The following is a 24479-nucleotide window of genomic DNA, read 5'->3' as shown; positions in this document are numbered from 1 at the left end:
CATTTGTAGCTCTATTGCAAGTTAAATCTCTTAATGCCTCGTGGGAAAGAAAATTGCTGGGCATGCAAAGAAAGACCTTTGAAGAAACATAGACTTGTGCATTTTAGATATTTGCAACCATAAAGCTGATTTTTAACAATTTGATTTGCGTCCTTTCATGTTCTTTCCAATCGTGGATTCAAGCAGACGTCTGATCCAGTAGGTGCTATTGTACTGGAGCGATGCAGGGTGCTGAAAGATTCTTCACCTCAGAAGAAGCATGGATTCACAATTGGTAATTCCAGCATTTGTAAATGATGTTTAATGAGGCCAGGCACTGGGTAAATTTTCTGGCTGAGAGGATGATTTTGCCCACCTGGTTTGACCATCTAGAGTGAAGTTTTTCCTGTAAAGAAGTTCAGTTCAAAACATCATGTCCACCTTTGAGAACCAGTTGCACTTCTGCTGAAAGTGTTATTGAAACCCCTGTGTATACTAATTATGCAATGCTTTCCAATGACCAGTATGCCATGGAATGTCCCAGTCACTTATACATGTGTTGCATAACAATTTTATACCATGTCATGGAAAATACAATGGCGAACACAATCAATCCAGCTCACAAATATGGGAAAGTTGGGTGTAATACCACTGAATATACAACAGCTTTCCTGTATTCTGACTGGCTGTATCTTCTATGGCTTGTTATAAATGTCCATACACATGTATCCTTGCTAGCCTCAGGCTTCCAAACTTTACCTAAAGCATCTCTAAAATTCTATGTCAAACGATCATTGAAGGTACAATGTATTCCAAATGATGCCAAGGATTAGATGACCTTTCTGTATTTATGAGAAGTCTCTGTGGCTTACATCCTTGGGAATTTTTTAAAATGTTTTCTCCCCTAGTATTTGATGAAGATGACACTCAAAGATACCACCTCAATGGAAAGTCAACAAAAGACACTGAAGAATGGATGGAAAAAATTAGAAATGCGAGGTGAGTGCATTAATTAATAGCTTGAATTCAAGTGACTGTTCAGTAGCAATTCTCATTTTTCCACAGAGCTTGTGAATCAAGAGACTTCATCATCCATCTGCATCAGTTGTGAGAGGACTTGCTCACATGGGTACCTGGTTTATCACGAATGAACAGGTCTCACTGCACGTTTAATGTATGTCTTTCTCTGCAAGGAAGACATCATTTGCAGGGTACGAAATTAACTTTTTCGGCAGGCGCCAACTGGCGACTGAAATTTTTTTTCAGGCGCCATATGGAAAAATGTGGTCGCCAAAAAGTGTCAATAAAATTTTTCCTTTGCAGTGAAACACAAACCAAAATTTTTTGTCGCCGCCGGCTTGCTGGTAAAATATGAGTTGCAATTGATGTAATCACGAATCAAACCAGTGCTGCAATCATCTTTTGACCACTTTGACAGATCTACTTTTCCACCTTTTAAAGCCCAGAGAATATCTAAATCTTCATCTAATTTCTTCGCGGATGTTCCATCTCCACTTTGTAATAAATTACGAAAAGATTTCGGAACATCTTTGGACACCACATCGCCTGAATAAATATTCATGGCCAAATAACGCATGGGACCTCTTACACCCACAATACGTATGTTATGGGAAACCGCTGAAAAACATGGCGGCAAAGCTTCGCAATGATCGTAGGTGTTAAACGTTGTGGTAGATTTACAATAACCAGAAAATTGGTTTTATACTTCAAAAGCAGGGGAAAGGTAAAAAGGAAGTGACCAATTGGCAGGCGGCTTTGAATTTTATTTTAATTGATTTGGCTGAAAATCAAAGTTATTGTTTGTGCACTTATCGTGACATGAAATAGTTAATCGCCTGCTGGCGACCAGTTGTGAAATTCTGGTCACCAGTGCAAAATTTTTGGTCGCATTGGTGACCAGGAAAGCGCAATTTCGGACCCTGATTTGAGCCCTGGTTGAATCTAGGCCACTCAATTTAGACTTGCCAACATACTTCCCCGGTGGGGGGGGGGGGGGGGTACTTTGACAATTTCTGGGTGGGATGTGCCGCTGGGACCCTGGAACCCTTAGCCTATACCAGAGCTAGTTCAGCTGAATTTTGCTACCCCATACTAGAGTAAACTCCCCAAATCCCCCCATCTATTGACACTGTTGAGGCTGATTTGCGTAAATTTAAACTTGCCGATTTGATTTTTTTTAATTTTTGAGTGGTGATTCCTGGTTTCCTTAGTCTAGATAAAATCTTCAACCAACTAGTTAGTTCTGCGAAAAATGATACCCTATTGTAGACCCAAGTGCTCTAATTTATATACCCTATCCTAGAGTAAACTGCTTGAAAACCATAACCTTCACAGCGGCACATACCTATATAGCCTATATATGGCAGTGCCCCCCCCCCCCCCCCCCACAACCTTGTACAATACTCAGATTAGTCATGCAATGTTTTCCACTGTTTAGTTATGAAAGTCTGAGGAACAAGCTCTTAAGTTTGAGGAAACAATTGATGGAAATAACAGGAAAGGTAACAGTTGTGTGGCATTGCACTAATTTGTGCAAGCTTGAACACTTTGTTGGTCTTTTAGCATTTCCCTGGATAGCTATAAGTAGCTGGTTTTCAGTATAATTTTGCACAGTAAAACACCATTAATATGGGGTGGTCGAGTGAAAGTGTTTTTCTTTAAAAGGTTTTTTTCAGTTATACAAGGTGGTTGATTAGAGCTTAGTAGGTTAGTAGGTAAGTCACACACACATGAAACTAGGATATTGTCTTGTGAACTTGTAAATGTTTATTAAATGTTCTTGTGTTGTGGAAACATGAGTAGATATTGCCCATGCTTGCAAGATTCTAGTTTGTACTCTTTACTCAAATGTACAAACCAAATCCCTTCTTGGTTGTTGTTGTTTTTTTCTTTTGTTTTTTTCTTTTTCTCATGTGATCTATCCAGTGAGAATACTTTTTTTACATGAAAGGGATGTCAGACCATGTGTCAGGTTGTCCCAAGAACTCCAAGACCGGGTTTTGCCAATTCCTACCCCTTCAAGAGGCACTGTAAGTTAAAAAATTAATATTGCCTAACAGCACAGTGCAAAGGTCCTGGCCGGCCTCAAACATAGACTGTCAATTTTCTGCCATCTAGATTCCATTACATTATCTCTGTGATCGCCATGCCTTCTTATTAAAATGTATTTGACAACCCAACTGTGATCTTTGAAATCCTTGATAATTTAACCACATTGTACTTGTATGTTTTTAGTGTTTTAGTTACACATGTTGTTTTATTACTAAACTGCAGGATCCATTGCCAGAATTCCACCCTTTGGCTCAACAAGAGGTAATTTTCTGGGTGGGAACAGTGTCAACTCTAATATACACTGTAACAGTGACAAGGGATCATCAGAAATTTAGAACGAATACCTAAAAGGGTTCAAAACCTCGTTAGGTTGGTGTGGCTCAAATTTCCTCTCAAACTTTAAGAGACCTGTACCAAATCTTAGGACAATACAAAGATAATATTGTCACAATTTTTAGCAATAACAAAAACAGTGATTAAACAAGGATATCCATTATACTGGGATAACTATTTCAAAAGTCATTTTAGATTAAATACCCTAAGTAATGCCAAGCCGTGAATTTCCATGCCCTAAGATGGAAAAAATATCTTTCTCCTTGATATCAAAGTTCTCCAGGGGTTAATGTATGATCAGTGTAACTTATAATAATTATGTCAACTTGTAATCAAAGGTTTATTGTTCAGATCCAGCTTTGAATTCCACCTGACTAAAGCTCAGTCAAGATAACCCTAATAGAGTTAGTCTTATTGAGGTCCCAATAGTACTTGGCATGTATGATTTAATCACTAATTAATACTCATTTGGTAAATATTAATTAAGTAATAATAAATTATTTTTATCAACAGCCTTTGAAGCCTGGAATCGGTCAGTACTCTTCCACTAGTGCAGCAGATGCAGACGAAACTCCATTCTTAGAAATGTGTATTGGTAGGTTTCATCAGTCTTCAACCATGCTATTGTCAGTTCTGTAGTTGAAAATTGACACTGAGAGGGTAAACTACCCTCTGCATACTTGTCAAATTAGCCCCTATTTGCCAGCTTGTCAAGGTTTTTCTGCCAGACCTTCACTGCTACTGTTATAGTAGCAATCCAGGAACCTTGCTCCCATTGTACTTCACACTAGTAGACAGTCCCCTAGTCCTTGTCCATTGCTGCCAACCTCCCACAAATAAGAACATTTGAATTTAAAGTGGTTGATTTCTCAGAAAGATCACATTGGTAGGCCTACATGTAGCTTGAAAATTAATCATAAGTATTCATATCTGTTCAACAACTCTTGCTGCTCTTGTTGTGTACTGAAATAAACAATGTATTATCTGTATTTTAATCTGCAGCATGTCATAACCTGATCAGTACTGAGGAAGGAAAATTACCAAATGCTTTTGTTGAAATCAGAACAATGACTCCACCAGCTACAACATGGAGTAAACATGCTCAAACTGAAATTATAGAGGTCAGTTTTTAAAACCCAGGAAAAAAAATTCTGTCCATATAAATTGTGCATATGTACTCTTGTCTTACATACTCTGTTAACTTATTTTCAAGCAATACTACAGTTTTCTTCTTATCAATAAAGAAAATTTACTTACATTTTCACACTGTTTCCTTTACACCATTCACAGCAAAGTTGTGATCCGTATTTCTTGACAACTGTGGTGTTCCCAGATGGAGCTGTGAATGAACTGACTCGCTTGAAGTTAGCGGTGTTTGATGTTAGAGACAGGGAGAAAGAAGAGGTATGTTGGAAACTTGAAGAGCAAGACAGATGCATTGTATAAATCTTCAAACTTTGTAGAAACTCATTGCTGGAATGAAAACCAGTATACATGTATGATCAGGGGTGTACCTGTCCAACACTAATTTGAAATTTTTTGAAGTTGCCATTTTTGTGACTTTAAACTAATTTATTTCATTTCCTTTTCCCAAACACAGAGGTTTCATTCACAACAATCAAAGGCTATTTGACACCCTAAATTATATAGTTGGGTGGGGATAGCTTGATTATTCTGCAGCTCAAACATCCATCCAGAAATGATCAGCAAAATAATATTACAGCATCGTTTACAAGCACATCATTTATAATCACTGTTTTGATTTAAGCAAGTGCACAGACAAGGGAAAGGGAAAATGTAGTTTGGAGAATATTAGATATGTATCTTTGTTTGAGACCAAATTAATATTTGGTTAATGTACTTCAATCTTGGAACCTGCCAGTTTCAATCTTGGAACCTACCCTGCCAATTTTAATGTATAAATTTATTGTTTATGGTTTCTAGAAATGCAATATGCAGCTTTGTGAATTTAATTATATTTCTTCTCACAGATGTCCTTGTTAGGCCAAGCAGTGTGTACTATGGGGGACATTTTGACATCAGTAGATCAGAAATTGCTCTTGACTTTGACGTAAGTATTTAAAGGAGTAGTTTAGCAGAAAAGAATACATCTTAGTTGATGTTAAGTAAAGTTAGAATTCTTTTAAAAATTGAGTACGGAGCACTTTGTTGACTTGGACATTTTTGTCATTGTAGTCCCCTTGATTCTCCAGATGCTTGTGGAACTGTCACAGTTCTTGGATGGAAGGTCTGGGTCTTTAACACTTCCTTAATTATATGATAATTTTATCATAATTATTTATATAAGTAATCAAATGGCAGGATACATGTGCATGTATATAGATAAAGGTAAAGTCTGCTCACGAGCCAAGTCGCCCATCAGGCTGAAGCTTATCCCGGTTTCTGTAGCATGAAGTGACCAGGAGTATTTCTACTCCCCCCCTGGATGGGATGCTAGTCCATTGTAGGGTTACCCCCAAGCATTACATTTGCTGGTACCCATTTGTACACCTGGGTGGAGAGAGGCACTGTGAGAGTCTAGTGTCTTGCTCAAGAACACATCACAATGTCCATGGCCAGGACTCAAACCCGGAGCGCTCGATCTGGAGACAAGTGCACTAACCATGAGGCCACCACACCACCAGGTTACATGTATAGATTAAGCTAACATCTCTCTCTGAGAAGTGACCCACACTACCAGAACTTATCCTGGTTTTCAAGGATATAGCGGCTAGGAGTATTGCTCCCCTCTGGATGAGATGTTAGTCCATCGCAGCTTACTTGCCAGCACTCTGTCAGGTTACCCAACATTTTTGACAGTACATGTACATAGTTCTTGGGTGGCACTGGGAGAGCTACAGACTCTTCGTGTAAAGTGTCTCTCCCAAGAACATTCCAGGGTCAAATGCACTTACAAGTAGGATTCCATGGCACATTGCACTGGAGAAGTAGAATAGACCTTGCCCACATTCCAACAAACAATAGCACCGAGTTGAGGTCAGGGTGGATGAAAATACAGCAGATGAATGAAAATGTCCACGCCAGCCTCACTTTGGTGCTACTGCTCGAACGCACTGAAGTGGAATGCAGGAAAGGTCTATTAAATCTATTAATATCACTGACAACACAGAGGAAGAAATAGTACAATCCAGATATTGGATGTGAAGCAGAGCTGAAAGCAACTCTATTAATTCACAGGTTTCATTAAGATCCAGGCACCGGGCAAATCAGTTGAGGGGCTGTGAAGATCATTTTGCCCACCTGGTTTGACAGTCTAGGGAACGTTTTTCTTTTAAAGAAGTTCGGTTAAAAACATTTTGCCTGCCTGTGAAAACCAGTTGCCCTCATGCTGAAAACCTTAATGAAACCCCTGTTAATTATTGATTCTTTTTCTCTCATCCATATCTTTCCAGGTGGACAATCGCAAATCCCTAAAACGTGTTTCTCAAAATATAGAGGTTAGTGCATTGCAATGCTATTAAGCCATATGCATTGCTATGTTGGTGTTAGTTTTCTTCTGTCAATTCACTATTTAAGCATCATCTGTTTTATGTAATAATATTATGCCGTCCTATTAGGTAATTAAATTCCATAAGGGTGGTACTTGTGCAAGCTAATAACACATTATTATATGTCTTTTGTTTTAGAAGGAGAATGAAATAGCAACCAGGAGGAACAGTGGAAGGTACTTTAACTTTCAACTGATAATTTTCCAATGTGCTAGCCTGTTCTAGGCTCTTGGTCAGTGGGGACGATTGAAAAAGTGGGCACACAACGTGTACGGTCTGGTAGAGAAAAAGGAGACCTGCCCTTTTTCTCTACCAGACCCTACTTGTTGCTCGTCTCGCGCCCGCTTTTTTCAATCAGTTACCAATGTGCAAATTTAAGGTTAATTGAAATGTCTAGGTGACCTATACCCACGTCACAACCATCCTTGTCATCTGTAATAAATAAATACAAGTTATGTTCCTTCCTTCATCAAAGTCATTTCTGTAACTTTTCAGGTTCTCAAATTCATCCTCTACTAATGCATTTTCTAGGCATGTCTTGAAAGCACTTGGAAGAGAGTGTTTTTCTAACCCTAGGTAGAAAAATGTCAGTGGCAGAAAATTGCCTGAAATTATTAGCTTTTGCATTGCACACCTGGAATTTGTTGAAAGCATTTTCTCCTTAAGTTTAAAGTACTTGATTTTTTTCTTTCAATACCCTGGTTTTTCTTCTTCTCAATGAAAAATGAGACTCCAGTCTCTATATTTTCCAGTAAGACTTTGCATTTTATGCTTTGGGCAGTTTTGTTAGGTATAGCCATTGCTATGTGACCTCGGGTACAAAGAGCAAGGATTGATTATGTTTAAAACAGCAGAAACATTTTGTTTATTCTGATATCTGTGTAATACCAGTGTGTAAAAGACTAATACTGATGCTGCTGATGTGTGCATTGCTGATGATGGTGTTGATAACGGTGATGATGTTGTTGACAGTGACAGTGACATTAACAGAGATGATGATGGCAATTTATTTTCTTCCGCTAAATTTGTTACAGTTAGACAGTTATTGTCTTTTCCATTTGTGTTATTTAGGTCCATGGTGATGGTAGAGCATATTCTCAAGAGAAGTTACAGATTCCCAACCACGTAAGCAATTTTTTTGCGTGCAACAAACATTTTTTCTGATAACCTTGGGCTGGGACTAATTTCCTTTTTCTTGGAGCTACAGAGTAACTGTAGAATTCCAAAAGTAACGGCCCACATTACCTTCGGATTTAGCAGGCAAAAGGGGCCGCTACTTTCGGGTAGCCGTTACTTTCAGATGGTCCAAAAACGTGTTATAGTAAGAGCCGTTTAAGACAGAGAGGACGCGTAACAAAAGAAATTAAACGTTCTGTTTATGTAAGTTTCCAACTACCCTCATAAACAAAGCAGACTATCTAAACAAACAGTTTCTGATTCCTGTGTATGCCATACCTGGGTGGGGAGGGGGGGGGGGGGAGGGGGAATCTGAGAAAAAATTTGGTGGGGGAGTGCGGCCCACCTCCCAAAACCCTTACCCTATTTGTGACTAAAATCTGTGATTTTCAATACCCTATTTATGACCTGACCCTAAATCAATAACCTGTTTCAGACGTGCCTTATGCCTAGTTCAGACCGATGTTAAAGGCATCGTGAAGGGCTTTTGTTCATCTGTGTTATTGATGAAAAAGTAGCTTCTTGTAAAAAACATGCCCAATTCGAGACTAGAGTGTAAAAACCAGGCCCCATTAATGATCAAACTGGCTTAAAACAATACCCTACTTATGACCAAAACGGCTGAAAAACCATACCTTTTGGGGCCGCACATACCAATATTGCACCTGTGAGGGAGTACCCCCGCCCCCCTTTCCGGCATGCCATGTCTTCCTGAAGAGAATAGAATTAAAATTTTCCTGAATATTTGTTGGGACGTGGATTACCAGGCTCTAAGTTTTGTCTTTTTTCTCTCCTTTAGGATGAGAGGAGTTGTCCTCAAAGTAGTGGAGCTGATGGGAGAAAGTGTCCTCACTTTTAAAATCCCAATTCAACTTTTGTAAGTGCTTTTAATTCTCTAGACACAGCTAATACTTTAGAGAGCCATTTTTGTAAATGAGTAAAATGTAAATTATGGATGGGTATAGTTTTCATACGCCTAGCTCTAAACTTGCAGGCATGCCTCTCAAACTCAGTGGGAATGAGCAAAAAACTGAACATCTCAACTCCGCCTCCCACTCTCTGGATGACATCATGGTCTGTGGCTTGAAACACTGCTCTGGTAGTAACATCAGCCGCAAGCAGCATGAAATGAAATTAATCTTCAAGCTGGGCACGCTTTGACCGAACAGACGGAACATTAACTTTAATTTCTTGTGACTGTGGGTCTAGCGCGTATTACACATACGCGCTCAAAAACAATGGTTTTCATATTTTGCAGCACGCCTTTGTTTCCTTTGTACTTCATGCACGCGCTCTCTGTGCGTGTGTACGCGTACAGTTTTTTGTATGGCATGGCTCAATCATTCCACCTACTGAAGAAGGGCTAAGCCTGAAATGTTTAGATTACCAGCGAATATTTGACACTTTTAAGAGCCTTTTGAGCCTTATATCTAATTTAATGCCTCTCAAACACATGGTACTGTTAAGAATTTGTCCATTCCAGCTAGTAGAAGTCCTAGGATCTCCAGATTACGAATTTCCTTAAATTACTCAGCCATGCTGTTCTTACTGCTGTTTGGTGTAAGCTGTACTGATTGATAAATACTGTCTTCATTTTTCCTCAGAAAATTGTACATAGCCGAAGAGCAACAGAAAATTCTTGAGCTGCATCACCTAGGAGATGTGAGATTTTAATATAGTTAAATGAAATTTAACATAGTTAACGACTAGGAGCTAGTCTGGTCAGTAGCGTTTTTATAGGCAGTTGTCAGTGTCTTGGACGTCTGTGAGCGTTTGGTTAGCGTTTGGTGCGTTTTGTAGCGTTTGATATAGTTCAATGAAATTTTACATAGTTTATGACCAGGAGCGAGTCTGGTCAGTAGCGTTTTTGTAGGCGTTTGTTAGTGCCTTGGCCATCTGTTAGCGTTTGTTTAGCGTTTGGTGCGTTTCTGTAGCGTTTGCAACAGTCATATGGTCGTGAGAGCCCTGGGGCTGACATTGTCCAGCGGTATATTTGGTTAGTACATGTGTTGTCGTCCCATGTGCTCGCAGTGTGTTCATCGCTCTGTTAGTGTGGCGTTGTGGATTGAATTATATTTTAGCGGTTCTCGGCGTTCCCTCCCTACCCCCCCCCCCCCCCTTTCTTTTCAGCATTTTATTTTTTTTTTTTTTTTTCCACCAATGCCGTCTGGCTTGAGTGTGACGGGTGCCTTGTAGGGGGCTTGGCGCGGGGGGCTCGTGGCTTGGTTGCGGGTTGGGCAGGCCAGTCGGGTGTTCTAGCGCCTTGGGGATATGACTGCGGTTGCAGCCCCCGGGCTTCGTAGGCACCTTCCCTCCACTAGCGACTTGGGCGTTAATTAAACATAATTACATTTTTATGAAGTCAACATGTTTACGTTGTAATGAAATTCAAATGATTGTCTGGCTTTTTCTTTACTTAGTTGAACCCAAGGTGGGAGAATGCTAGACAAGAGATTCTCGACAATCACTTTAAGCTCATCTGTGCCTACAAAGGCAATCTACAGGAACTTAGTCCTTTACAAGGTTTGCAAATACATCTTACTTTTATTGATATGTGTGATTCTTAGTTAGTTATTTTGAGACATATTTGTTTTTTAGTTTATCAAACCATTTATTATGAGACTGGGTAACCACCCCCTGACTGTGTATTTGATGTTAAATAAATTATCCTATCGTATCTCATTTGCTACATATACTAGACATAGAATTATCACAAGACCCCATAAGTCGGAAGGCGGGGCCATGGTGGGGGTGGGGGGTCGGAAGTCTGAACTTCCTTCTTCACGTAACTTTTTACTCCCAATTAATGCTCCTTCCTTTTGGTTTCCACCCGACTGTTTCATTTCTATTGCTAAAAAAATAATGATGCAATCCCTCCAGTCCCTATTCCATCCTATTGTGTTAGATTCACCTACTTGTGCAAAGTCACTGCCTTTTATGTTCTCATTACTTCAATTGAATTAGCATCAATTCTTCCATTCCAGGAACATGCTTTAAGCCAGCCAGGCTTAGAAACGACAAAAAACTAGCGTTTGTTCCCATTAATCTGCACATTCAGCGAATGAAGGTCATACAAGACAGTGAAGGAGGTATTAGGGAACTTTAGCCGTTTGAAATGTTTATATCTAAAATTACCTAGCATTTCTGTTTAGACCCAAAAAAATCAAAACCTCTTACGTGGTTAAGATGATTTCCGCAGAACATTCCAGCAATAATGGCCGAAATAAAGTTACCAAAAAAACCTCATAGCATGGTAATGTTTTGAATAAAGGTAAGAAGATCTTATCGAGACTTAAGCTCTCAAGCTGACCCCGCGAGAGAAAATTGAACTTGAAGTTATCCATATTCGAATGAAAACGGACGTTTCGTGATAGTTGAAAACACAACAACACACGCATTAAACACTCTTCCGAGGTTTGATATTAAATTTCTCGAGAATGCTTGGGGATTTAATCGCGGGGTCACTTAGAGAACTGAATTACAGAGAGATGTTTGAAATAGTATTTAAAAAGTTACCGTGCTGTGAGTAGATTATTAGTACATAATTTTTGCACTTATTGCTCGAACTTTGAGCGGAATCCGTCTTAAAGTACAAGCACTTAGAGGGCTTTCTCGCAGGGCAGTTTTCACTTGAGAGTGGAGAGTAATTTGTATTTGCTTTAGTTTTGCATTGCAACGCTACATGATTGGCTCACAAATTCGCGCCATTTTGTCATCCAATCAGAAGTAGGACCAAACCCGATCGTTTTCCCGCGCTGCACGTTGGCGTCATGTATCTTGCAGTTTTGATTGGTTCATTGGATTGCCCGTGGCGTTTGTGATTGGCTAGGGCGATTAGTTTGGTTTTACGACACTCAGTTGAAAACCGCTCTCGTAAACTTGGCAAACCAAAGTAATTACGTCTAACCAATTGCAACAAACGCTAACAAGGCAGTAAACCAATCAAAACTCAGGGCAAAGACGTGCAACCAGTTGCAAGGGTGGGAAAACATGCAACCATTGCCAAGCGCGGGAAAACACGAAACCGCCGTTCAAGGGTGGGAAAACAGGAAACCGCAATGTGTAGGGTAGGAAAACAAGAAACCACAATGCCAAGCATGGGAAAACATGCATCCAGTGTCAAGTGTAGCCAAACATACAGTTAATTTCTAGACGTAATGAAAATCGTGTAAGATAAGATTATGTTCCTGATTGGCTGAAAAAAAAGAGAAAATGAGCAGCATGTTCGCTTTTGCTGATAAGTTAAGGACATTGCATAAGATGTTGTGAACCAATTAGAGAGTTGGGAAAACACAGTTGAAAACCACTCATATGATATCCATTGTGTTTTGTTCTCAGCTGGAACACTGTATGATATCGTCACAGTAGGCGCGCCAGCTGCACACACGCTCAAGTTTGGCCAAGGAGGACTAAGGCGACTATACCTGACGCTCAGAAAGGCACAGCAAAGGTACGAATACATAAAGTAGATAATGAAAAAAAAAAAGATCAACAACAACAGTGTAGTAGGTGACTTGAAATTGGACATAAGAAGAAGATCGCGAGTCAGCTGTGGGTTTCACTTTGAAGACTCAAGTGTTATTGATTATTGAAAAATGCTTGTGTGGTCTTTGTACTTAAATGTACGGCAGTGCTAAAATCAGCAAAGCAAGTATTGCGTGTACACATAAAGGTAGCTCTAAGAATAGTTTATTGTACCCAAATTCGCAAACCGTGTCGACTGTGCTGATATTCTGCGATAACAATCACTGACCTTATGATGGTCGAATTTGCGTACGGTAAATACCTAGTCGTACTATTTTGTTACGCATCACGGCATATCAAGCTCGTTTGGTCTGGCCAAAATACGAACGATGGCTCGACCGCTTCCGAAGCGTACCGAAAAGTTTCACTTTTGTTATAGCGGAGCTGGCGCGCGAGCGGAGCCCCATACCTTAGAAAATTTGGTAACCTATCGATCTGAAAAATTTTGTCGTCGCTTGACTGTACGTCCGTCCGTCCGTGCGTACGCCAATACCTTCAAAACTAAGAGAGTAGCACCATTACCATAGCTAGATTTTGGGCTTCCACGCTATTGTTAAGTAACAGCTGTCACAACAAGCTATCCGCTGACCAGTATCACGTGACTATATCGCGGGCTCAGGTCCAGAGCCCATCGAGGTTGCCTGGCTCGAGTCACGTTATTTCTCTGGGGGAGAAGGAAGGAGTATTCGCAAAGGCAAAATTTCGGCGCAAATTAACCCCTGGCGTGTTGTTGACTTTTCTTCTGGCACATTCCTTGTACAATCATCTCTTGAAAGTCCCTGATATATTGCGTACGTAATTTCTACAATCTTGGTTAGTCTTGTTGGGTATAGTTTGTTAAAATTTAACTGGAAAAAATAGCAAAACCACATGCTCACAATTGATCATTTTTTGAGTTTCTGATCCAAGAAAAAATAATTATCTTTTTCCTTTATCTCCAGTTATTGCAATCGCGAGCTCCGCTTTTAGGCTTGGCTAAATCTATATATTAGAACTTATATTACGCTTAATTTAATATTTTCAGTGGTGGGGAGAGTGAAAACAAAGCTCCTGTGGTCAAGCAGTTAAGAGGTTAGTGGAAGAAATTTTCATGTCTTAAAACAGTTTAATTCCCGTCGCAAACTGAAGACGCTATTGACCTTCTCTCGGCTTCCTCATAGCAGAGTAGGCTAGTCGTTATAGTAATACTTCCCTTTTGCTCCTCTCGAGGGCGGTGATGAAGCGAAGGATTAAGCGAAGGTCGACCTGTAGGAAGTCTGTCGGCAGAGCAGTTGTCCGTTTCGTAAACGGTCGATGCCAATTTCGCGACACTTTTTAACTATCAACGAATTTTTCTCTACGAAATTGAAGAAAAAAGAAAATTTGTAAGTATCCACCCTGTATCGAACCCGAAACCTCTGCTTCCTAACATCCCTCTTCTACCACTACACTACCGGGTTGATCCGCCAAATCTCCGCAAAAAAACGTGACTTTCCTAAATATTAATGAGAGAGTTGCCCCAACCATCAAATAAAAGCTAACCGCAAGCAAACCAGTGTGAATATGAACAATCAAGCATTTGACGAGTGCTTTTTACTCAATCAACAAATTAAAACCAGTCTCTACCTTGTCCAGGCCTATACTAAAGCAGATATGGCATCGTCCATTCTGAAAGGCTTGGTTACCAGTGATGGCATCGACCGTTAAAAATGGCATCGACCGTTTACGAAACGGAAATCAGCGTCAGCAGAACACCGCAACAGTTTCACAAAGGCCACTTTCTCAGAAATGTTTTCTGTTTTCGTTGGGCTCGGTCTTTCACTTTCCCGGCTATGAACGTACGAAGTCAGTCGCGGTTGTGAATGTAGAAAGAAAATACAGGTAAAAGCATCTATGCTTACTGATTTTCTCCTTTTGCGCTTTTGTAGTAAATTTGGAAAAATTCAAGTCGCAGCTGGGCCAGCACTCTGAAAACGTGAAGAAGTAAGTCACCAAATTTTAATTTGTATCAACACCAAGGCCTAGGTCAAACGTCGAACTTCACATGAGACGAACTAAACTGAGCGAATTAAGTTCGTCCCACTGAATTTAGGTCGAACGACACGTTCTATCCATCTGCAGCGGATAGACCGGGTTGGTCGATCTGAATTCGAATTAAGTTCGACGTTTGACCCAACGGTCGAGCTTTACCCATTTGGATTGACTATTTAGTTCGTCTCATCATGTGAAGTTCGACGTTTGACCTGAGCCTAAGAACACAAGTTGATTTTAGATGCCTCAGGCCAGGCTTCCCAAATCCCAGGGGTGTCTAGAAATAGCCAATCATGTTATGCGGATTCTGCTCACGTGACAACCCAACCGGCTTTGCTCCCATTTAATCCTCCACGAAAACCTCTACGCAACGCGAGTGGTGTGACATCCACGGGAAAACTAGATACCATATCCAAAAATAACTTGAGAGGTACTATCTCAAGAATAAGGCCTGTCTTTCATCCTTTCTTGTTGTGGAAGATGCTTTCTACTTCTCCAAACGTGTTAATGCACGAGGTGACGCAGTGATCATAATGTCTGACCACATTGAACTCTGTCTTATCTTCAAGGGCAATAAGATCAAATGATGTCACGAAAGTGATGGATACAATGTCGCGCCTTTCAGATAAGGTAAAAAGAAATTGAAATGAAACGCCCAGCCGTCGGGGAAAAGTACCGCTTGCTGGCAAAATACTGTCTCACAGACCGGACTGAATCCACGACTTTCGCCTCGAAGTTACTAAGCAACTGATAGCACCAATGATGAAGTAACCACTTTCGGAGTACTGTCGAGTGCTCGTGCTATTGTTTGATTGGATAGTAAAAATCGCAAATTCTACGAGTCTTTCAACGAGGATTTGCCAAGAATGGCACTTGTTTCTCCGACTGTGAAAGGAACTACTCCTTTGTGTTACCTTGTCATGAAACAGTCCGGTTTTTGAGAACAAACGAGACAAGTAGATAACATCCCTATTTGTTTGTGGAGGCGCGGTGGCCGAAAGAATTAGCGTAGTCCACTCTGAGTCGAGCGGTCTGGGTTCGAGCCCTGTACTCTGGATCGAGCGGTCTGGGTTTGAGTCCTGGCCAGGGTCATTATGGTGTGACCTTGAAGCGGACAAGTGTCCAATCCCAGGGGTGTCGCTTCATGCTCCAGATATCAGATTTAAGCGTCGTCTTCTTGTCCCATTTGATTCCGGAAATCAACCTATTTGTTTGACTCTTTTCTTGCCAGGCCACACAGCTGTTAAAATTCCGTGAAGCTCCATTGGTCGTGGAGTCCTTAGCCTCACTGGAGAAAGCAGTGCCGTCACCTAAAAATGAGGAAGAGCCTGTAGACGGAGGTATGAATCAAATCACCTCTGAAATATATAAGCAATCCATTTTGTTTCTGTCGCGAATTGTAAAGAATGGTAAGCAGACAGGTGTAAACAGAAGCCGAAACATAACAATTAATAGTTGCATTGTCCCAACCCCCAAACTTGTTCCCAGGGCCTCTCGTCCTACTCGACGGTTTAAAGAGAGTTCCTGGAAATGATAGCTGCCACTACTGTAAAAAAAACTGTATCACCATAACTTTTTGTCAATTAATATGTTCTGCTATGCACAACATTACCTTAAGGCAAACGAAACGTGGAAATAATAGGTTATTAAGGAAGAAACAGGGGCAATAAACAAGAATAGCCAGAACTGAGTGAGATTGGAATGGATTGTGAACATATATATATATGCGCAACAAGTAGTCGTTTCTAATTTCACCATACGACTTCTGTTTTTTTGGTCCAAGTAACAAAGTGAAATACCTAATGTGTTCTAGAGAAGTTAGGGTTGTCACTTCGTTTTGTGTGTTAGTATAAGTCTACTAACGTTCAATAAAGTATGCCGTTCTCTGATCTACTTTAGATAATGAGTAGCCTAGCAGTGCGGTACGCTTGTTAACAAAACCGTGGCCGATTCTTTGTGTTTTCGAAGTATTTGTGGAGATGATTTTGATGAAGTTTTGAACGACTGGAAACAAGTAAATTTCTATGCGGGATAGAAATCTTGAGCTTTTAGTAGTACTATCAAAACTAATACAGTTGAGTGTTTTCCACTGCAGATAATTTCTGGAATGTTCAGATATTCACCAAACCAAGTGCTAAATGCCAGGTAAGTCAGAGTGGTCAACAACCCTATTCTCCTTACGGGTCTCCATACATTTTGTGTAGTATCCGTTAAGAGAATTAGCCTCATATATAGGCCAGTCATTTTAGTTTTTCAGTCTATTCTGACAGACCGAGGCACACGTGCACGTGGAAGTGATTTTCCTTTGTAGAATTGACCAGGGGCCCGTTTCTCGAACGCCCGGTAACCTTTCGGACCCGCAAAGCCATTTTTAGTTAATCTGTATCTAAAAACAGAGAGGTGTATATGCTTGAAACTTCTTGTATGAAAGGAACCTCTGTTCATATAAAGAATATACGAATAAAAGAGCTCAGTAATCATAAGGTTTCAGATTTTGCTACGGTTTTCCGGGTGCGAAAAGTTTTCGGGACCTTCGAGAAACGGGCCCCAGTCGACAGCAATGGAACTGTTTTAGTTTTCCACCTACCGCTGAATGAGTTAAGGCTTCCTTTTGCTCTCCGTAGGAACTTTCCACGCTTGTGGAGCAGAGCCACGTCATGATGCTGAGTCACATGGAAAGTATGATTCAGGGCGCCCGGCCACCTGAAGGTAGAAGTGCACTGTGGGAATGAGTTGTTTCTGAGTGGTTCCTCTATTTGAATGATTTTCACTTGATTTTCTAAATGATGCTTTATATTTTAGTGTAAGAGTGCTGATGTGTTTTATTAACAGGGAAATCTTGGGTAGAAGTGATATTGTCCGAGATTCATGACTTTTCCAGAGCCGTGGATGGTCTGGTGAAAGAAATTTACCTAGGGATGATATTCCTTCAGTTACAGGTATGTTTATGCAATTTTCCGCAAGTTTTGTGTCAGCTGCCAGTTTAACAGGCTTGGTTTATGAAGAAAAACCTTTGCGCTGTAAGAAAACGCACTTCGTAATCTGTTGTCCCTCCTTTCCTGTGTTTATTTTTGTCTTGTAGCGATGTCAAACGTTTGCTATCATTTTATTTTAGGAGGAAGCAAAGCACTCATCTTTACTGTACGAAATTCGAAGACGGCAGGACATAGTTTTCGCTCACGCAGTAAGTGTTTGTGCTAGATCAAGCAAAAATAAAATCGGTTTACTGTGTTTCAATCGTGGCGCGGAAATTTTTGCCGTCACACAACACAGATAACGCGTCACGTAACGACATTGCTTGATGACCCAGATAACAACTGTGAAAGAAAACCCAAAGTACCTGCGGGCCAGAAGCTGTTTCTATCAATTTTATCACAGCCTGCGGTATATTTCTTTGTGTCAGTAAGGTTGCTAGGTAGTAATTATATAACATGGAGTAGATTTCTGAGCAAATTAACGAGAATTGATGTTTGAATCGCATAGGCAGCACCAGCAGTCCTAATAAAAGTTTGATTGCTTTTTTGTGTACAGGTAACGTCCCTTGTAGTTGGTTTTGTCTGCAAACTTCACACGTCATTCTCCAACACTGTGTATCTGAAACAACTCGTACAGATTGGTTTCCTGGCGCAGTTTGAGAGCCTTCTTAGCACAAACGGTACTGAATCTTCCATACTTTTGGCTGCTTTAAGTTTTTGGTTTTTTTTTTCCTTTTGGGACGGCGAAAGTAGCAACAAGAATCACTCTTACTGTAATTTGTTTGCGTATTTTGGTTTGTTCTTAGGTGATGAAATGGGGATGTTGGAAGATGCGTGTGTGAGCATAGCTAACCTAACCTGTGTCAAATTCAAGGTGAATATGAGGTCTTGGTTCTATACATTTATTAACTTTTTGTACAAGAATTAGCAGATTGGTGTGGCCCCTCGTTTCCTTATCGAGGAAACATCGAACAACACAAGAAAAATGATCGCGCTATAATACAAGACAGACATTTCTCGTACTGAGAATTTCAATTCAAAAGAAAAGTGTATAAAAACCACCATAGGCTCCATTACCATCAGCTGCTATTCGAAAAATGACCCCGCGTTTGTTTATGTTTTAGTTCAAGGAGTGCGAAAGAGAAGATGAAATCCCAACTTTGAGTGGAAACAGGTAAGTCATGGATTTGTCCGTTTGTTCGCAATGATCTGAAAAATTTCTGTCTGAGGCTTTGCTAAGGGACGCCTACTTGAAAACTGTCGGAGCACTCGCCGGTAATAAACCAATTAGAACTCAAAGCACCAACAAGCACCAAATAGCAAGCGCGGGAAATCGTAAACCGATGGCAATACACCCGATGGCAAGCGCGGGGAAACTTGTAACTGGTGGCAAAGGCGGGAAAAGATACGCGAGGAAACATATAACTGATGGCAAGCGCGGGAAAATTTGTAACTGATGGCAAAGGCGGGAAAAGACGTCACTAACGGAAAACGCGGAAAAACCTATACGGGTCCGGCGAGTGTTGAGAACAAAAGGGTATCTCGCACCAGTTCCCTTTCGTCTAGAGCGTCTCACCTCATACTCCCTGCCTGATTTCGAAAGAAAACCAGTCATGCCAGCAATCTAGGCAAACGCGAGAAAACTTGCAGCTGAAGGCAAACACGGGAAAAGTCGAAATCACGATTGGTTTGGTTTTTCCTTCACACAAATTTTCCTTCACACAAGTGCACAAATGTTCCATCGTGATCAAAACTGATAATGTTCTTCTTTTTTGTCTTTCATTCTTAGAGGTTACATACAAGTGAACGTTTCACTTCCGTCGATCCACTTCCGGCTGCTTCCCCGTGAGTTACAGGAAGGTCGACTGGTCAAGGTCATACCCGTGCTCTTCACACAAGGGATCAATGAACACGCTACGCTGGCGGAAAGGTTTAGTGTCGCTAGCCATCCTCACCTAAATTCTCGTTAGTCCGTATGCTTGTACTTAGGCCCCGCCCACACGGCTCCGGAGAAGTCTGAAAACGGAAGTTTCACTCTGAAAACGAATCAAATGTTTTCCGTCCACACTACGCTTGGGAGAATTTAAAAACGCAACAATAACGGTCATTTTGGATTTGTGTTGGAAAAAAACTCGGGCAGGGAAATGGTATGGTTTTTAGTGACGTCATCTTTTCCTAAAAGCTCCGTTTTCAAAATGTTTTCCGTCCACACGAAAACAAAAAGCCAGCGTTTTCAAATTCCTGCGGTTTGAAGAGTGTTTTCGAAAAGCACCGTTTTCGTGACGGATTAGTGTGGACGGTAGGCCTAACCGTAGAAATAAAGCTGCGTTTTCAATTTTTCCGGTGCAGAGTGGACGAGCTTTCATGCTGTCTTTAAATGTCTTGATTTTGCAGATTTGGCGATACCAGTTTACAGGAAAAGATCAATGGAGATAACTATAGCATTCTAAATTTTTACTTTGAGCAGTTCAAAACCAAGTTTCCCGATGCAGGTAGGCTGAAAATCTACTTTATAGCAAGCATATTCCATTACAAACGTTGCTCCTCAACTCCTTTGAGCTGTGTAGAGTCATTGTTCGTTTTTTTTTTTTTTTATCTCACTCCCATCAGCTGCTTCCAGAAAGGATGGAGATCCAAGCTTAGAGCATTTAATGAAGTCACTGAAATCAAACATCGACAGTAGACGAGGAAAGAACGTGGATATTCTTCTGATCAGTGAAGAGGTAATTAATAGGTCGTAGGGCAATGATAAGTGTATCAGTACCGTTAGAGAGAGATATCTCGGTCCCAGGCTCGTTCGAGAGGCAAAGGAGAGAGAACCTGGGATCGAGGTTGAAGGGAGAGTTGCTTACGAGAAGTTCAGCAACTCAGATCGCTACACCCAACAATAATGGTGTGATTTTGAAGAACAATACTCGACAAACGACAGGAAACCTGGGACTCAATTTACGAGGTTCTCCTAAGTATGGATTGTTAACATTAGGCTTTTGTATTCGAACAATACTTACGACTCATCTTAATCTAAACATAGTCCCCTCTGCTAACTATGATCTAAAAAGGCCTTTGTGAATCTGACCCCAGGATGTCAAACTAACACGTATTCCACACTGATAACGTAGCAGTTGAGAGATCCGTGCAGTGTGCCTGGTTCAGGGGTTAATCTTAGCTGCAAGGAATCAGCTATGATCATATTTAACTATTATTCCACGAGCGCGCGTTTGATATGAGTTGGCTATAATCATCTCACATCCAACAAGCACGAATGGAATAATTGTTTTATCAAAAACGCCCCCAAAATATAGAAAAGGTCAGAAAATGTAATGAAATCAGTACATGAACTGTAAATTATGTACGTATAATTAGTGACGTACTAGACTAGAAAACTGGACTAAAATAAAACTAAAAACATGGTGTAATGGCTCATACATCATGATGGTTAAGCCAATGAAAACTCTCGAATTGCATTATCCAATGATCCGGTTTTTAATAAAGGCCGTTAGATTATAGTTGAGTTTTTATTCATGGCTAAGGGCACAGTTTCGTATGAGGGTGGCAAAGAACATTTATATTCCCAACCTCGTTTCCATGGCCATGGGAGCGCGGTTGTCTTGTTCCGAAACGTTCCTTTATCACGTAAGACGTCCCGCGGGTAAAACTCCCGGGGGACAGGAGGTACTCCAGACAAATCAGTGGGTGGGGGTGTGTAGCCAGCTTCCCAAAACCTTTACTCTATTCCATACCCTATTTAAGGCGTGACCCTAAAATCAATACCCTGTTTCAGACCAGCGTTATATATAGTTCCCTAATTCAGATCGATTTTAAAGTCATAGTGAAGGGCTTTTGTTGATAGTCTTATCGATATTGATGAAAAAGTAGCTTCTTGTAAATAAAACATACCCAATTTAAGACTAGAGTGCAAAAACCATACCCTATTTGAAACCAAAATCGATACCCTATTTCTGACCATACCCTTTGGGGCCGCACATACCTATGCAGCCCATATAACGGGTACCCCCGAGGGTAAAAACATTTCTGTCGTCGCTTGCCCCTTGGCAAAGTCCCCGACACCCATCTAAGTTCAGCGACCTTTTTTCTGGTTGCAGATCTGCTGGCGGTTGAACGGATGTCGTTTTATGAGCTGTAAGAGCGCTAAGGACAGAACAGGGATGGGAATCACACTCGAGCAGTGTATGATCCTCAAGCGAGAGCACAACATGGACTCCCAGTTTTTCCAGCAAGCCTTAGACGCCATGAGAAGGTACAGTACAATCTATGCAATGTTTGTTGAACGCAGGGAAGTGGGAGGTACTGACTAGTGAGATGCGCAGCTCACTCCTAGTGGTAGAACAACTCATCGCTCTGGCTGCGGATGTGAAAAGAGCGAAGGGAAAGGCCAGCTCTGAGCTCCCGACAACACTACACGAGGTACAGTCTATCTGCCTGAACTGCGGATTTGTCGGTAAATCTTACATCGGACTGTTTGGTCACAGCAAACGCTGCACCCAGCCATCTTCTACAGCGCGCTAATCCGTGGACCTTGTCTGCCGGATGCCTACTGCTGCTACTGTTTTATAGTCTGAGCATGACTTTTAAGAGCTGAGAAACATACCTTATATTGTGACAAACCCATCGCAACAATAACGGTTTGACTTTGCAGAACAGCACTTGAGAAATGTTTGAAACACATCACTGAGGAAGTGAAGATGACTTGGCAAGGATGGTAGTGGATTACAATAGTTGAATACAAATAAATGGGGAAATACAGGCAATCACAGCTAGGGTTCCTTTAAAATTCCGCTTCGTTTTTTTCGTTATGTACAGTTAATAACAAGTTGTTCTCTATAAATGGACGTTACAGTTCTTGCACTCAATGGCTATGATTTACGATCTATTTTTCCGCTGAAAGCAGTGAAGCATGACTGTCCTCCATGAGGAAACTCTGATCAAGCACATCGTAAACTTACTCGTTTCCTCCCCGAAAATAGGACCCCATCCCAAACTAAGGCCCCCGCCCCACAAAAACCCTTCCGATAGACTGGCTGCAGTCAATCATCGTTTGACCACAGTTAAAGTCTACAAGCTCCCTCCCCTCCCTCCCCTCCCCTCCCTCGCTTCCCGTCCCTTCCCGTCCCTTCCCCCCAACGTCATTTTATAACAATCGATCTTTCTGCGTTTGTAGTTAATTGCGTCGGGTTCTTTTCCACTTTCAGTGAAGGAACAAGAAGAGAAAACACGTTCAAGAATACAGGAATACGAAGATATGCGTTCAATTCGTGGCAAGTTATGGCTCTACCCAAACAGTACCGACCCCCAGATGGAACTTACGGAAAAAATGTACATACGTGACACAGAGAGTGGATGGAAAATCTGTCACGCAGTCTCCTTTATCCTGGAACGTATGGTAACACTTGTCACGTAAATCTTTAAGAAGCTATGTCATTTTTTTGATGTACAGAATTACTTTCACTGTCAAAGAAAAGAAAAACCCTCAAACGATAGATTTTAAGGTAGTAAACTACAGAAATGATAATAAACCCAAAAGACAGACAAACCGGAAAAGACTGTGTAAACTTAAGGTAATGGACTTTATATTTGTAGTAGCATGGTTTGTGCACTGTGTTTCACAGAAATCGGTGACCAGTGATTCTTTATGTATATTTTTGGTACTAGTGTCGGAAAGAATGTAAATAAGCAAAATGGATCTATTCTTGTTGAAGTAACTTCAGGCTCCTAATACAGATAGTTATTTTTAATAGGAAATTATGTTGTCTTGTTTCACCTAGTATTATTGTTGTAAACATGAGAGGTAAAGGTTTCAGAAATTTGTTAAATTGATTGATTGATTTGTTAAATTGTTCAGTTGCTGCTTGCAGACCAAATTTTTAAGTCGCCATAAAGGGAAATAATTTTTTAGTATCATAGTTTACGTATTGAACTAATACCCTCGCCGAAGCGTGTTTGAAAATGACTGGTTGGCATGGTTTAGCACTTTTTCAACATATAATTATCAGTTTTAATAGTGACTCGTGTTTGCCGCGCTTGACAATGGTTGCACGTTTTCCCGCGCTTGGCAATGGTTACACGTTTTCTCGTGCGTAGCAATGGGTGAACGTTTTCCCGCGCTTGGCAAGGGGTGGACGTTTTCCCGCGCTTGGCAATGGGTGAACGTTTTCCTGCGTTTGGCGATGGGTGGACGTTTTCCCGCGCTTGGCAATGGTTGCACGTTTTCTCGCGCGTAGCAATGGGTGAACGTTTTCCCGCGCTTGGCAATGGGTGGACGTTTTCCCGTGCTTGGCAATGGGTGAACGTTTTCCTGCGTTTGGCGATGGGTGGACGTTTTCCCGCGCTTGGCAATGGTTACACGTTTTGCGTTTGCGTTTGTTAGGGTTGGCCAGATATAAGAATTAGTTTTGCTTACGAACAACAGTTATTATTATTATTATTATTATTATTATTATTATTATTATTATTATTATTATTATTATTATTATTATTACACGTTTTTCCGCGCTTGGCAACGGTTACACGTTTTGCGTTTGCGTTTGTTAAGGTTGGCCAGATATAAGAATTAGTTTTGCTTACGAACAACAGTTATTACAATAAAACTGCGAGTTCCAGCTAGGTTTCTATGGGCCAATAGTTGGCAATGGGCGATGCTCCAAGTCAAAAACCAAGACTGGGCTGTCTGATATAGTATAATTAAAAATAACTCGCAATGTACGCTTTAAGGTAAACTAGTACCAAAGTCTATAACGAGAGTTAGAATTTATAAGAATGTCTATTTTGAGGTAGCTACTTGCAAGAAATACAATTTTAAATGTGTAGCTATCAAACAGAGAGTATTTGAAAATATAATTTTGATGATGACACGGACAAAATAAAGAAGATTTACTTTACTTGA

At 40.8% G+C, this 24479-nt stretch overlaps 1 protein-coding gene across 4 annotated transcripts in view; it reads left to right on the top strand.

Annotated features, from left to right (window-relative positions):
* LOC110048671 (inositol polyphosphate-4-phosphatase type I A-like) overlaps nucleotides 1–24479 on the top strand; it is a 27902-nt gene extending 3423 nt beyond the window's left edge. For 2 of the 4 annotated variants that reach the window (XM_089272998.1, XM_089272996.1), the window contains exons 3-35: nucleotides 187–274; nucleotides 888–978; nucleotides 2438–2501; nucleotides 3274–3312; nucleotides 3898–3979; nucleotides 4387–4505; nucleotides 4675–4788; nucleotides 5376–5455; nucleotides 5581–5632; nucleotides 6798–6842; nucleotides 7032–7069; nucleotides 7965–8018; nucleotides 8869–8946; nucleotides 9674–9731; nucleotides 10490–10592; nucleotides 11054–11158; nucleotides 12408–12519; nucleotides 13618–13664; nucleotides 14501–14555; nucleotides 15173–15233; nucleotides 15835–15943; nucleotides 16699–16748; nucleotides 17228–17312; nucleotides 17436–17542; nucleotides 17719–17787; nucleotides 18135–18258; nucleotides 18385–18452; nucleotides 18703–18752; nucleotides 19368–19508; nucleotides 19973–20070; nucleotides 20189–20301; nucleotides 21682–21836; nucleotides 22789–24479. In XM_089272998.1, the coding sequence (XP_089129124.1) occupies nucleotides 187–274; nucleotides 888–978; nucleotides 2438–2501; nucleotides 3274–3312; nucleotides 3898–3979; nucleotides 4387–4505; nucleotides 4675–4788; nucleotides 5376–5455; nucleotides 5581–5632; nucleotides 6798–6842; nucleotides 7032–7069; nucleotides 7965–8018; nucleotides 8869–8946; nucleotides 9674–9731; nucleotides 10490–10592; nucleotides 11054–11158; nucleotides 12408–12519; nucleotides 13618–13664; nucleotides 14501–14555; nucleotides 15173–15233; nucleotides 15835–15943; nucleotides 16699–16748; nucleotides 17228–17312; nucleotides 17436–17542; nucleotides 17719–17787; nucleotides 18135–18258; nucleotides 18385–18452; nucleotides 18703–18752; nucleotides 19368–19508; nucleotides 19973–20070; nucleotides 20189–20301; nucleotides 21682–21836; nucleotides 22789–22924 (2790 nt within the window). In that variant the 3' untranslated portion in view covers nucleotides 22925–24479. Of the gene's footprint in view, nucleotides 1–183; nucleotides 275–887; nucleotides 979–2437; nucleotides 2502–3273; nucleotides 3313–3897; nucleotides 3980–4386; nucleotides 4506–4674; nucleotides 4789–5375; nucleotides 5456–5580; nucleotides 5633–6797; nucleotides 6843–7031; nucleotides 7070–7964; nucleotides 8019–8868; nucleotides 8947–9673; nucleotides 9732–10489; nucleotides 10593–11053; nucleotides 11159–12407; nucleotides 12520–13617; nucleotides 13665–14500; nucleotides 14556–15172; nucleotides 15234–15834; nucleotides 15944–16698; nucleotides 16749–17227; nucleotides 17313–17435; nucleotides 17543–17718; nucleotides 17788–18134; nucleotides 18259–18384; nucleotides 18453–18702; nucleotides 18753–19367; nucleotides 19509–19972; nucleotides 20071–20188; nucleotides 20302–21681; nucleotides 21837–22788 lie in introns of all 4 variants that reach the window. The other 2 variants (XM_089272997.1, XM_089272995.1) reach the window with 1 other exon arrangement.

Source organism: Orbicella faveolata, unplaced genomic scaffold (genome assembly GCF_042242905.1).
Source record: "Orbicella faveolata isolate gen_17 unplaced genomic scaffold, um_ofav_v1 contig_35, whole genome shotgun sequence".
In the NCBI taxonomy this organism is placed as follows: domain Eukaryota; kingdom Metazoa; phylum Cnidaria; class Anthozoa; order Scleractinia; family Merulinidae; genus Orbicella; species Orbicella faveolata.
The sequence above is the reverse complement of the archived record's forward strand: the minus strand, read 5'-3'. Positions and strand labels throughout refer to the sequence as shown.